This window comes from Haemaphysalis longicornis, unplaced genomic scaffold (assembly GCF_048455015.1).
Source record: "Haemaphysalis longicornis isolate Haplotype H1 unplaced genomic scaffold, Haemaphysalis longicornis Haplotype H1 scaffold_6, whole genome shotgun sequence".
NCBI classification, from domain to species: domain Eukaryota; kingdom Metazoa; phylum Arthropoda; class Arachnida; order Ixodida; family Ixodidae; genus Haemaphysalis; species Haemaphysalis longicornis.
Window position 1 is genome coordinate 61,564,406 of NW_027526407.1, and position 14,585 is coordinate 61,578,990.

General features: G+C 45.1%; 1 protein-coding gene across 1 annotated transcript in view; it reads right to left on the reverse strand.

The window, feature by feature from the left end:
- The window catches only part of LOC144142794 (uncharacterized), a 106,810-nt gene that overhangs the window by 87,890 nt on the left and 4,335 nt on the right, over window positions 1-14,585 (reverse strand). The window contains exons 2-5 of the mRNA XM_077674525.1: window positions 11,109-11,316; window positions 9,838-9,933; window positions 7,594-7,662; window positions 7,399-7,518 (exon numbers count right to left, since the gene is read on the reverse strand). Coding sequence (XP_077530651.1) covers window positions 7,399-7,518; window positions 7,594-7,662; window positions 9,838-9,933; window positions 11,109-11,316 — 493 coding nt within the window. The remainder of the gene's footprint in view (window positions 1-7,398; window positions 7,519-7,593; window positions 7,663-9,837; window positions 9,934-11,108; window positions 11,317-14,585) is intronic.

A 14,585-nucleotide genomic window follows, 5' to 3' on the forward strand; every position in this document is an offset into this window, starting at 1 on the left:
CAGGCTGCAAGAATATTTCGAAGCTGGCACCCGGGTACGCAACCGAGCCCGATGACAATAGTCAACACCTACGAGACGCTGAAGCAAACCGGCAGCTTCACAAGAAAGAGGCAGAGAGCTTCAGTCATAAATGATGAGGTTCGCTCCAATGTTTTGTCTTTTATGGCGGCGCATCCACACGCTAGCACGCGTAGCGTGAGCGCAGAGCTGGGTGTGTGCAGCTCAACTGCCTGGAGGATTTTGAAAACAGCTGGACTGCACCCCTATCATGTGCAGTTGCACCAATGCCTGGAGCCAAGGGAACTCCAAAATAGACTCGACTTTGCGAACTGGACTTGCGAAGGAGGAACAGGATGCTGACTTTCTCACCAAGGTACTCTGGACTGACGAGGCGAACTTTTCCGAAATTGCCAAGTGAATGTTCACAACGCACACTATTGGAGTCAGCAAAATCCCCACTGGCTAGGAAGATCCCGCCAACAATATCAGTGGTCAATTAACGTTTAGTGCGGGATATACGGCAGCACCATCATTGGCCCAGTGTTTTTTAACAACACTCTGACCGGCAAGAGGTATGTAAGTGAATTCCTAAAAAGGCCGGTTGAAGACTTCTGTTGCAACATGCCACTAGCCCGGCTAGACGCAACGTGGTATCAGCACGATGGGGGCCCACCCCACAGCCGCAGTCAAGCGCGAGCATGGCTTGATGTGGCTTTCCCAGGGCACTGGATAGGGAGAAACGGGCCTGTTCTGTGGCCGGCAAGGTCACCCGACCTCAGCCCTCTTGACGTTTTCTTGTGGGGCTATATTAAGGATCACGTGTACACGACGGAAACGGCGACTCCAGAAGCCTTACACGAGAATATAGCCGAAGTCTGCCGCAGCATTTCACCGATGGGGCTCAAGGCAGCGACATCAAGCCTTCTCAAGAAGATACCAGTGTTGTATCGCTGCAGAAGGTGATCTCTTCGAGCACTTGCTGTGAACGAGCATGCAAAATAAACGTAAATTAAGTGAAAGACTGCGCTTGGCCATTTGGAGTGCTCTTATTCCACCATATTTAGCCTTCTGAAAACTGAGTTTTACAGCGAAGCTGTATACCTCTCGTTGGTCGGAAAATTTAGTGGCGTAAACACAAAACGCACTGCAGGAAAGCGAACTTTCACTGGCGATGATGATAATAGTGCGTGAAGTGAAGAAAAAACGCTTCCCGTATTCGGAAACGAACCCGGGTCCCTCGGGTTACGTAGCCTTGCATTATGTAGCCGACGTCAATACGATTGCCCCATTCCAACACTGTAGGTGGCCCCAGTGAACGAGTTGTGGTCTTCGACGTACGTGTGTTAGAGACATGTACTGAGGCGTACATAGTAATCCCAGCGTTCTAATTACGGAAGTAGCAAGCAACTAGGGTAGTAGAAAACTAAGTTCCGGGTTAATGTCCTCTTTGCTTGGCGATGGGAAAACTGGTATGTGCCGAGTAATAGCCGAGTCATGAGTAAGGAGTACAACTGCGTAAACATAATCATCACCACCGCCACAATCACCACTATCATCATCATCAACCCCTGAGACGGGAGCACACGCAGAGGCTAGAGCGCGGGAAAGGGAAAACCGCCGCTGCGTTTTTGTTGGCTCGGATCAGTGCGACATGCCAAACCAACAAAGCAGCGGTCATGCATAGACCCGACAATGTGATTATCACTACCATTACTCTAAAGTAATAAATACACCCCATCAGCCCGTGCGGTGTTTAATACAGCTTCGCTGTACATTCACGTTCGCAGGGAGGGATGGCGGCCAATTTTTGTTTTATGTAGGGATGTTCAATTTGCTTACAGCTATCGCGATATGACGAACCTGTTGCTTCCAGCAGCACAAGCGATAACCGCTGTGTCTGCTTATCGCTATAACGAACTGTTCCGAGGGGAGCGCATCGCTGACGTAACTGGCACAGCCAACGCCTATGTCGCTGCCCTGTCGCTGCCCTGTCGCTTTTTAAATGCAGAGCATTTCTTAGCCTCGCCTCTTCCTGCATCGGACGGCGTCAACAGCTCCGCGTCCGCAGCAGGTGCGCCTCTCCTCCTTCCCTCCTCTCTCTCAACAGCAGCTGGCGCGCGCTTGCGTCGTAGACAGCCCGTTCGCTCCGTCGCGGTCTCGGCGTAACAGGTGCGTGATAGCAGCGCGGTGGGGCGTGGAAGGGCGCGCGCTGCTTGTGCATGCGCGCTCTCCCCCCCGTACTGCTCTCCCTCTACTGCGCCGGCTGCAAATATACAGCGGCTAGCGCTCGCTCGTGCTTCAGTCACTGCGTTGCTTCTTCCTTCCTTGGTTGACGCTCGCTCCACCCTAACGCGACTTTACTCTCCTCTCTCTACCCCAAACCAACACCAACGCAACTACGACCAAACTACCCACCCTAACGCGACTTTACGCGGCTTTAACGACCCCCAATGCTCTGCATTTACTCGTGTTCCTCTCGCGGGAAGGCGCGTGAATTTTTTTTAAGCGGCTGCGCACCTATGATCGTTTGTATACGCGGAACGCTTGGGAGCACTGCAATCATGACGCGCAAGTGGGTATGTCACGTGTTTTTTTTTGTATTTCGTGGGCATCACCAGTAAGCTGAAAAACACTAATACTTAATAGATACAAATACGGGAACTGTCTATTCGGACGTTTTGCAAACCAATCTGCAACTTTCGAATTGGAATTGTTTTCCTAGCTTCGTTGGTTCAGAAGTTAGCTAATAATTATTGACTAATCATCTAATTAAGCAAAATACAAAAATAGCGTGACATACTCCATACAAAAGTGAGAAACATGCATTTGGTCGCGTCGTCTTAGAGTGCATGGGCATATTTTAAACTCTTGCTAAAGTTAGGTGAAACGCCCTGTATATGTACAGTCGCCAGCAAAAGTTTGCGGGATGTGCAGCGCGTGGCGGAGCGGCGCAAAACTGCATTGCTGCGCCATCTGCAGCCAGCAAGCGCCGGGTCGAGGCTCAAGGAACTGGCGTGTTAGGCGCGCTTTGCGCATGCCTGTCCTTTATTTGTTACCCGGCATCTCTGATCGCTCGCTTGCCCGTGACATGCTTTCGATATTTGCGGCAGCCGCGGTGGCGCCGCGTGACCATCGCCGTCGTTGTGCTATCACTGGTGCTACAAAATACGCAGCCCGCGGCCGCCGTTTGCGCGGCGCGCAACGTTGAATAAATCTTAGGCTATGTTCAGACTATCGACGCAAAAGCCATATCATGATCCATGGACGTAAAAAGACGGCATGTCACGCTGTTCAGTGGATTGAGACATGAAATGACATTATTCTTTAAAGTTAGTTACGACAGTTGCGGACAGTCTGAACCCGGCCTTATCTTTCAAGAGGCAGTGGTGGTTGAATAGGAAATACTTTTAATTTAATTTTACCCTAAGCACCGATAAACTGTCAGATGACCCACAATTATCGTTGTAGTCGTCTCAGGGGCTAATTATCACAAAATTTTCTTTGGGGTAGTTCCAAGAAAACAAGAGTTACAGCCGTTTTCTGTAACTGTACGTCCTCCTTAGTCTGTCATGTATTGAATGCCGCATCGTTTACGGCTTCCCTAAAAACTAATTATGGCAAGTAAATGTGATTCGGCGTAATTCTAACGGTCATCCTCGCGGCCAATTCCAGTATGATGTTTACATGAGACCTACATTACATTGAGAGCTATATCTTTCCCCAGAAACTTTGCTTTGCCGCAAGATTAAATTTGGCGACGCGACTTTTTTCTAAGCACCACATCGAGGTACGCAGTTTCCAACAGGTAGCCTTTATTAGCTCCTGTAAAATAAATTTAGTCCTAGACCATTACATCACTTGGAAGATAAGATTTATTGAATGCTGCGCGCGGCGCAAACTGCGGCGGCGGGCTGCGTATTTTGTAGCACCAGTGATAGCACAACGACAGCGATGGTCACGCGGCGCCACCGCGGCTGCCGCGAATATCGAGAGCATGTCACGGGCAAGCGCGTGAACACAGATGCCCGGTAACAAATAAAGGACAGGCATGCGCAAAGCGCGCCTAGCCCGCCAGTTCCTTGAGCCTCGACCCGGCGCTCGCTGGCTGCAGATGGCGCAGCAATGCAGTTTTGCGCCGCTCGGCCACGCGCCGCACATCCCGCAAACTTTTGCTGGCGACTGTACGTATATATGCAAATTGGCGTGTATGTATGCATGTATTTAGGTACGTATGCATGTATGCACGCATGTACGAACACTCGTGTGTATGGATGGGTGTAGGTATGTATGCAGGTATGTATGCATGCATGCATATTTATATGTCCGTACGGTCGTGGAAAAATGAAACATGATTCCGAAAATATGAACGAGTACACAGAATTGCGCAATTTCTTTGGGTGGAAGTGCAAACGATGCATGGCTTAATTACAGGCACAAAGTGGGGAACTGTGGCTGTTCAGATATTTCAGTATCGCGCCGTTTCATGACCACCACAAAGGGTATTTGTCATTTTTGTGTGGTGTGGTTGTTATGTTCGTGTTCACATTTAATTTGTCCGTTACTGAACGTACATATCTACCGAGAAATGTGTGTCTTTATGGCTGTATGAGTCATGTGGGTACAGGCATGAGCTCACACAAGTGTAAGTACGTACGCCACAAAGGATGATACATAAACTTCACGTACGTGATTCTCACCAACTCACATATCCTGGACCTGAGAGTGGAGGCTGTAAAAGCTTTGTAGGTTGAACATGAGAATCTTGATGAACGCCTTGAGTTTTCAAAATAACAAGGCATTCATCGCAGCTTTTGTTCCCAGTGGGTATTGCCCGAAATATTTGAAAAATAAATTTAATGCTAGTTTGTTGTTCAGGCTTCAGGGAATTCCGAGTGGCAAGGTTGGGAATTTATTGGGAGGTTGTTGAGCAATAATTTAAACGACGCACAGCATTGCGTGTGTTCAAAAAAGCATCCCTGGAAAAGAATATTCAGGGATAAATAAATATAATTCTTGGAACAACGTGAACATCATTCCCATCCATACGAAAGGTTACCTGAAGGACTTGAAAAATTCCAGGGCAATCAGATTACTGTGAGCCATGTCTGCTAGGTACACTACCAGGGGAATTGCTAACAGAATTTCTGCCACCTTAAATTTTAGTCAACCTAATGAAGATGCAGCGTTTCATAAAGGCTATTCAACAATGGAAAATATTCACACGATCAATCAGGTGATAGAGAAATGTGGAGTATATTCAACCCCTGCGTACAGCCTTCATAGATTATGAGAAAAAATTTGACTCGGTCAAAACATCGGCAGCAATTCCGACATTACAGAAGCAGGGTGTAGACGATCATTATGTAAGAATACTAGAGGATATTTGCAATGGGTCCACAGCTACCATCACCCTCCACAAGGAGAGCAGTAAAATAGTTATAACGAAGGGCGGCAGGCAAGGAGAGACAATCACTGCAATGTTATTCACAGCATGTTTACAAGAAGCATTCAGAACATTGGATTGGGAACAGGTGGATATAATGGTTATTGGAGAATACCTGAGCAATCCCAGCTTTGCCGATGATATTGCCTCGATAAGTGAATCGGGGGAGGAGTTGCACAGCATGACTACCGCACTTGAAAAGCAGAGTGGAATCTTGGGCCTTAAAATTACAATGCCGAAAAATAAAGTAATGCTTTATTACCAATAAAAACAGTGCAGGATTAGAACGAAAGAAGGGACAAACTAGAGCGCTTCCCAACTATCACAACGACAAGCCTTAGTAACGTAATCCTCAATAGCCTCGTGACAGAACGGCCGTTTGAGATAGGTGGCGATGCAGTGGAAGTGGTGAGCGAATATTCTACTCAGGCCAAGTAGTGAACCCTGATCTCAACCATAACGCAGAGATAATTACAAGGATAGAAATGGGGTAGAGTGCATTCCGCAGGCATTCTCAGATGACGAATGGCAGCCTACAACTGTCCCTGAAGGTTAAAGTGTATAACAGCTGCATGTTACCGGTGCTAACGTGCGGGGCAGAAACTCGGGGGCTCACTAAAAGGGTTCAACTTAAATCGAGGACGACTCAGCGAGCAATGAAAGTAAAAATGGTAGGTGTAACGTTAAGGGACAAGAAGACAGCGGAGTGGGTAACGTACAAACGCGTGTTAAGGACATATTTTAGTAGAAATTAAGAAGAAATGAGCGTCGTCAGGACATGTAATGTGAAGGCAAGATAACCGTCGGTAATTAAGGATAGCAGAGTGGATTTCTGGAGAAGGCAAGTGTGACGGGGGGTGGCAGAAGGTTAGATGGACAGATGAGATCAAGAAGTTTGCGGGAATAAATTGGTCGCCGTTAGCACAGGACCGGTATAATTGGAGATCTACATGACAGGCCATCGCCCTGCAGTGGGAATAGACGGCTGATGATGAATGAAATATAATATATGGTTCTATAGCATAACTCCACGTTTGGTATTGCAGGCATTGTAAAATGAAACTGGAAATTGAGGCTTCGGCGAAGTGAAGTGCGACATATAAACAGTAGAGCTAGAAAGTTCTCAACGGTAAATATACCACGCGCTTCAGGTATACGGCCGTAAACGGGTTTATGTAGACCATCCGTTTAAGTCTCTGTCTGCTTCGAAAATTACAAATATCTTAATGGGAAAGTACCCAGCGAATGAAGACTGTCCAAGAGAAAAGTGCGGAATATAAATAATATACGCGAGAGTGCTCATATTGGCCAAGTCTTCACCGACAGCGGGTACTTTTACCGCGATGTAGGGGGAGGAAGGCTACGTTGGTGAAAAAATTGCAACAGCAGATTACAGAGAATGCAGTTCACTGGGCTTCTGCTCCGTGCACTTAGTATCTTGATGCAAAAAAATAATATCCATTAGGAGTACTATGAAGCTTTCTTTTTTTTCCGTGATCATCAAGAAGCACTCTGGGCAATGGTTTCTACGTGTTGCATAGCTGCAGCATTTCGTATTTTACAAAAAAGCTGTGGGGCAATTATGGGAACTGAATATCGCCTTTAAAGCCTTTTCAGTAGTAAACACCCTGGATTTCAACGAAAACGTTTCAGTAATTGATGACGTGCAAATCAGGCGATGATGGTTGTGCAGAGAATTTACGAAGCTATAGGTCCCTATAGAAACCTGTACGGGCTGAGCCATGAAAGTTTAAATAAAGCAATCAAGCTCAGTAGCAACACAAATAAACTGAATGTAAGTCTAGTTAGAATAAAATCATGTAAGACAACGAGGGGTTGAATCACGAGTGCTTAAACACTCTCATCTTTCAACACTGAAGGAGTCCAGAAATGCGGGGAACCGGCAAAAAACTAAAAAAAAGAAAAGGAACGGAGGAAATCATGCTCCCACGTACCCCACGAAGGTCATAGGTTTTTCTTGAATCGACCACCTCTGTTTGGTCCTCAGCCCCGCAGCTTGAAAAAACCGATTTTGCTGGAGGCCATCGATTCTTGGTGTAGGTGTCGTCTTTTGCCTAAAATAAAAAAATCGGCCCTGAGAAATCTCCAATAAAGACATACCAGAATTGCGGCTGTGGCGAGTCAATCACCTGAGTGTGAGCCCACGCCCGCTGGTTTCCTTGTTTGCAGAGGTCAGCGTGCATCTTGCCGATGTGAGCCTGAGGATTCAACATATATTCAAAGCTGTTGTTTGTAGGTACAACCTCACTAAGCCAGCATTTTTAGTGTTAAAAGGAATGAGTCATGTGATTGTCTGGTTCTTTAGTGCTGGGGTTTTGCAGTATAATTTGGGGCATAGTGGCCCGAAGCAAGGACATCAGCACGTAGAGAGAGGAATTACCGAAAGCACACAGAAAACGTTTTTGTTTATGTTGCACATTTATAGCTACAAACGAAATAATTTCGTTGAAAGCGGGAAGAAAAAACTGTTTTAACAATGAACATGGCTGCACTGTTTTGTGGTGCGTTCATTCAAATAAATTCACCCGCTGCTATTGGCATGCCGGCGTTTAATTGGCCGTTGAATGGGTTATTTTCGAAATTCCTTCTCTGCACGCGCAAATATTTCGAACAGTAAATGCAATAATTCTAATGAAGTGGTTATTTATTGTAAGGTACTCACGGTGGTCAGCAGTTTGCAGGCCGTTTCAAAAGCTAACAGACATAAAGAATGGTGAATTCAAGCTTACCAGTCTCGTGAAAATAAAATGTCTTTTTGCCTTTACTTCCCTTTCATTCTTACTGTCATACCATATTTTTTGTAACTTAACCCTAAGCTTCTGCTTTGTACTCTTTGGGACCAGTTAATTTCGAGAAGACTACCTGCTACACTAAAACTTAAAATAAAACATTTTTCACACGTAGGCGTCCGGCTGCGTATGATAATAAATTGGTAAGAAAGGTACCACCAGCAGCAACAAGCCAATTACATTCTAGATAGAATGCTAGCCAAGAGAAAACTCTTACGAGCTGTCTAGCGTTAATTTTGGCGAGTAGATTCGCTTTTAAATTAAAATAAATAGCTGTGGGATGATCATGGCCAACTACATTGGCCATGCCCGAGGGGCCTCAGTATAAAACATAGGTGTTACATAAAAAACCAACTGCAGTGTCTTAGTGAATCGGTCAACACAGTGACCGACAAAATCATATAAACACCAACAAAATTATTAAGCAGTTTCCCCAAGGAAGGTTTCCATGAAATGTTAACTTGTCCAACATTTGTAAACCGTGGAAACTCATAATCAAGGTATGGTAAGTATTCTGTAGCCCTTCGATATTGCTAGTATAGGTGTTACCTTGTAGTTATTATGAAATAAATGACATGCATCTAGTATAGTACAGAGTGACCTCACGTTTACGTCAGCACGCAAAATTGCGCCAGCTACTGAAAGTGTTCCCATTCGCGCTCAGTATTCAGGAGCAAGTGTGGTGAAGTTGTTTGGCTAGAACGCGCTTCTCCAGACAACGAAATACCAAGCCCTAATCTATTTTTGCTCTGGAGACTATAATTTCGGTGAAAGAAAGAAAAAAATGGCTCCTGCTATTGCGTGATTCGCTAAAAATCACATCATCACAATAACTATATATGTTTTACTTCGTAATTCATCCTTCGGGTTCCGCACAATAACCATTAGGTAGTATTTACCATCAGCTGGATGCCACAGCTTTACGGTAGCACTGGTATTTCCGGCCGGCTGTGTCACCTATAAGAAGTTTTCGAGGACCAGAATACTGCATAATTTATGCCTGTTTATGTATTGTGACCATTTCAGGCCTGTACACGTGCATCTGCACGGTACGACTGCCAGTACAGTTCCACATGGTAATGACGTTCAGCTTAGGCACCAGTAGTTCTTTTGAGCAGGTTTAGGCAGTAAACGTTTCTTGGATGGATTAGTACTACCTCTGTTGTCCATGCAAAATGTGTGCGGAAAATTCCCCCTGCTGTGCTATTTTCTTCCGGTCTAAAGAATTAATTTTGTTCTCTTAGGTTGTCACATAGCCAAGCAAACCGAAATGCCAGTGTTTTCCTTGCCTAAGAAAGACTCTGGGCTTCAAAACTTTTTCACGAGCTGTTGTAATCTACCACACACAATCGTTTTTAGTGCTCTGACTTCCCACAAAGTAGGCCTGATTCGCGGTTTTTATTATCCTAAACGGAACAAAAAATTCAGCAATAAGGTACGCATTTGGGCTGGTTGGTTCATGATTACGAGTGAAAAACAGCGCTAAAAACCACAGCGCCGTGGTCCTGTGTCCTTTATTGTCCTGTCTTTTAGCACTGTTTTTTCACTCGTAAAAAATTCAATATGCGTCACGAAAATTGTTACCTTAATTGTTTGGAACATGATGGGTTGATGGCATCCTGGGCAAATCACAACCGCTTTCTTCAAATCTTCATGGGCAATCAGGGGACCAGGTAGTGGCTTAAAAAAACCAAAACGCCGAATAAATGGACAACCAGTTGCGAAAAACACACACAGTCAAAGCAAGCACCAAATACCAACACCACTAGATTGCATCAGCCACTCATACAACTTAATCAGGAACAAGTCATAAAAGCTCTAGCCACAATATTGGTCTTCGGCGCATTGGGATTTATCTGACGGTCCGAAACCAGCTGAGGTAGGAAAAGCCGCTTTTCTGCCTCACCACGGAAACCAGAGTGCATGTGTATGCTTCAATAAAATTGAGGCAGCATCTATGTCGTTCCGTGGACAGGAAGCGTTTTGGAACCCCTTTCTGCCCTTTATTTACAAAAAAAAAACAAGGTAAAAACGTCATAACAATGATGTGGAACCCAACAATTACACGGCATAATCGGAACAGCTCACTTTTCCTATCCCAGTGATCAATCACAGTAGCCCCTTAAACCCTCAGATGCTAGGCAGGCCATGACATCTTCTAGAGCACTGGATTCGGCATCCCGCCTCCCAGAAAGTTTTTTCCCCATCGGGCGATGAAATTTTAATTATTAGTTTGCTCCCTTCTCCCATCAATATACAATCCTGAAATGCTAAACCTAGAAATTCAGAACGACGTGAAGAACTTATTGATACGAATACATACGAATGCATATCGTTCATTTCAAAACAGATGTGTACTCGTAGTCTTGACAGAAAGGGAAAAAAAGTTGGTCAGTACTTCAAGTAATGTACTACCTTCTTTTAGGGGTTAAGCACCTTAGGGCCTCGCTTTGTTTGGGGCTTGGCGTTCGTGTACACAGTGTTGCGCATGCGCGAGGAGCATTGAATTGGATTGAATTAGATTAGATTGGATTGAATATGGATTGGACTGATATGAATTGGACTGGATTAAATAGAATGGTATCGGATTGGACTGGATTGGAACTGTATATACTGTACACACGAGTTGTCACTCATTTACATGCACGAGTGGGCAAGCCACGGGCGATTTACGGTAAGAACGACACCCAGTGATTCGCCCACTCATGATTCAGCTCGTGGAAATGCGTGTTTTGTATATTAAAGCGCAAGAAAATGTGTTGCGAAAAAGTGGATAGCCAGTACGTAGAAAACCCCTTTTCACTACTTTTCAAAAGTTTTTACCTTTGCTGTGAAAAGAAGAACATAAATATTACCACGGGGATTTTAGTCGTCCTGTGGTGGGTTGCACAGGTGTAGATATCAGTAGACGCGGCGCATTCTGGGCAGAGGAAGTGACGACATTCGAGAATGTGAACGAACTCCGGTATTCGGCCGCACTTTGCACATGTTCCCACTTTGGCTTGGTCTTTATGGTAAATCTCGGCCAGGAAATCTTTGTTTAAATGGCGGAATTTGACCTGCCTGAAAAATAAAGGGAATATAATCATAAGACATATCTTAATCATGCCTTTTTCTGCCAAAGGAATCAACAAAATGCGTGCCAATCCACCCTGTGGAGGTGGTTGGAAAGCAAAGCTGTAAACGACAGCCACAGCGATTACCCATTGGAGTCACTTGAATTTACAGACGTGGCTCTATAAAAAGGTAAACCAGAGACAAGTGAATTGTACTTAACCACAACCGTTATTACTTCCTAGAGATATTCTTTGCTAAGGATAAATCAGTGTATAATCCATGAATGGTGGTTGGATGAGTTGTATTGGTGAGGCACATGAGTGGAAACGGCTTTTTTTATAAAATAATGGAAACTGAGGTGACGAGATCGGCGACACCGACGGAGAAGTTAGATGACATGCGTTGTTGTGAGCTTCCTTTAATTTTTACTAACTAGTAGCGCATGCGCAAGGCGCGCACACGTACGCGACACCGGTCGGTGGCGGAGCGAACAGTGACGCAAGAGGTCGCGGGACGCTATCACGTGGCATTCAGCGAGAACGCAGGGGGTAAACCCGATGCTGTTACCGGTGCCTATAACGTATGCCTGTCCCCTCCTCGTGAGGGCTCGTAGCTCCATTGCTAAGACGACGGGCTTTCGCTTCGTTGCTCTATTCCTTCCTGGTTCGACTCCTGGTGGTGCCAGCAATTTCTTTTATTTGTGCGCGGGAGTTTTCTGTTGGCGCCGACGGTCGCGACAGATGTCTTGGAAGGTAAAGCACAAAGCGTCTTTTTAAAAAAGCCTTTTTAGCACTTTTAGAAGTTCGGTGGTTAAACGTGCTGAAGCTGCAACTGGGTTTTGAGGCGCGCCGTAGTGGAGGACACTGGATTATTTCTGACCACACGGATTATTTAACGTGTGACAAAGTCCCACCACACGGGTGATTTGCCTTTCGCATCCATCTTATAAGGAGGCACCACAGCTGTGCTCAAACCGGCGTCCTCGGGTTCAGCAGCACAACGACTTAACCAATGATCGGAGTGCAGGTTGCAGCGAGTTGGTAATTCATATTGACTACTACAGCGCAGCTCAATACAACGAATAAACTGAAGGAACGCAGGGCAAACTCCGATTTCTAACGGAACGTTGATTACACAAACGTATCATACTTACACAAACGTATCATAACCGGCATTATAAGGCTAAATAGGCTTATAAGGATCCAGTCATTTCAAGGTTAGATAACCGGTTTTTGCTAAAGATGCAGGAAAATCTAATTGCTTGAGACACAAAAGACACCCGCCGCGGTGGCTCAGCTATGGCGTCGGGCTGATGAGCCCGAAAATGCGGGTTCGATTTTTTCCGGCGGCGGCCGCTGTTCCAATGGAGGTGGATAGCGAAAACGCCTGTGTGCTCAAGATTTCGGCGCAGGGTAAAGATCCCCAACCGGTCTAAATTAATCGGGAACTCTCCACTACGGCGCACATTGTCACCTCTGTAGCGTCGGCGCATTAAACCACAAAATCAGACACAAAATGTGAGATAACCCACCCTGGCGCGTGCTGCGCGAAACTTTTCCCGTTTATTACCTATGCTACACTGCTGATGGATGCGTCATCGTCCTGCCACTGCACTTTGATTGTATCGCCTGCAACGGAAAACACGCAGATTTCAGCGCAGGGTCAGCTTCTTTTTTGTTTAGCGAGCGCAATGAAACTGATTGGAAAGGTTTGTTCAGTTCCACGAACAGTAAGCTACCTCTATCTATAAAAAGAAAGGTTTTCAATCATTGTATTGTGCCGGTGATAACATGACATACGCAGCCGACACCTGGCGCCCTAATAATTAACTATAAAGTTACATCCACCCAACGAGCCATGTAGTGAATAATGATAGGAGAAACGCTTAGGGACAGAAAACGAGCAACATGGATTACGCAACAAGCTTGAACAGGATATCATAGTTCAAATTAAGAAAAAAATACGGACTAAGGCTGGCCACGCAGTACAAAACACTGACCATAGGTACCAAAAGGGTGACAGAATAGACGCCAAGAGGAGGGAAGAGTAGAAGGGGAAGGGCGTTAACTCTAAAGAGGAAAGAAGAAAATTCGGAGGCAAAGAATCGAGTTGCACAGCGCAGGACAGAGGGGGGGAGGGGAAGGTTAACGGGAGAGGATTTTGTTCTTCACTGAACCTACTTATTCTGTTGTTAATGATGATAATAAAACCGATTAAATCATAATAACTGCCATTTACGCATCATAAAAAACGCTTGAACAACATAAGGACTGGTTTACGACAACGACTGTTGCGCCAATAGTTACAAATGAAAGCAAAACACAGAGATTGGAATTTCGTCTTCAAACGACACTGTATCGATGCACTCGAACACGTTCTAAAAAGTTCGAAAATGCAAGCAATGTTGTATAGCACTAGGGAAAAAACGTACGGGGTATCCTAAGGTGTGGGAATGTGCTCTCACTTTTTTTTTTAAGTTTTGAAAGCAAATGTTTGGGTGAACGCGCTGATATTGTCGAAAGAATTGGCATATCGTCCGTGACCCTGTAGCAGCCGCTGTAAGCAGCAAATGGACACATTCAAAGAGAAACCTGAATATTTGGAAAGAAAGGGATAGCTATGCACTTTATCATCCCTTCCTAAAGAAATTTCAGAGAAGCTCAAAAGGTAAAAGTGCGTGCAACCTTAGCTGAAAGTGCGCCTGATCAACAGTCAAACCTTCACAAATTTACCATCTTTCTGAAACAAAGTTGACAGAAGCGCGGGAGATACCTAACATCCATACTGCGTCAAAAATGCGTCAAAGAAACTTTGTAAAAAGTGTGTTTAACCATCGCTGAGAGTTCCTCCAGTCGATCGTCAATTCTTCAAAGACCCCATATGCACACAAAGAACGATTTTTTCGCATGGTAAGTAAACGCATCAACAAATGATCTGAATGTTTACGGATACGTGGTTTACACGATAAAGGTGTAATATTGCTTGAGTAACGCCTGGTGGCAGGCTAGTTGGTTAAACATCGTTGCTTATACAGTTGGTTATACAGCGCAGTCTATACAAGTGTAGGCGTCCTTTTTAGTCCGTCTTGTGCTTTAACCGCCGCAGTCCAACGAACAAAATAATATTGCACTCAATCTTCATGATGGGTTCGTGCATTGCCTCATGAAGAATACTTCATTATTTGCGATGTTCAAGTAACGGTTTACAACAACGGAAGACCGGTTTCACGCACGTGCCGTGTCCAGATATCTTATCAGAACTATTCGTTCGGCCAA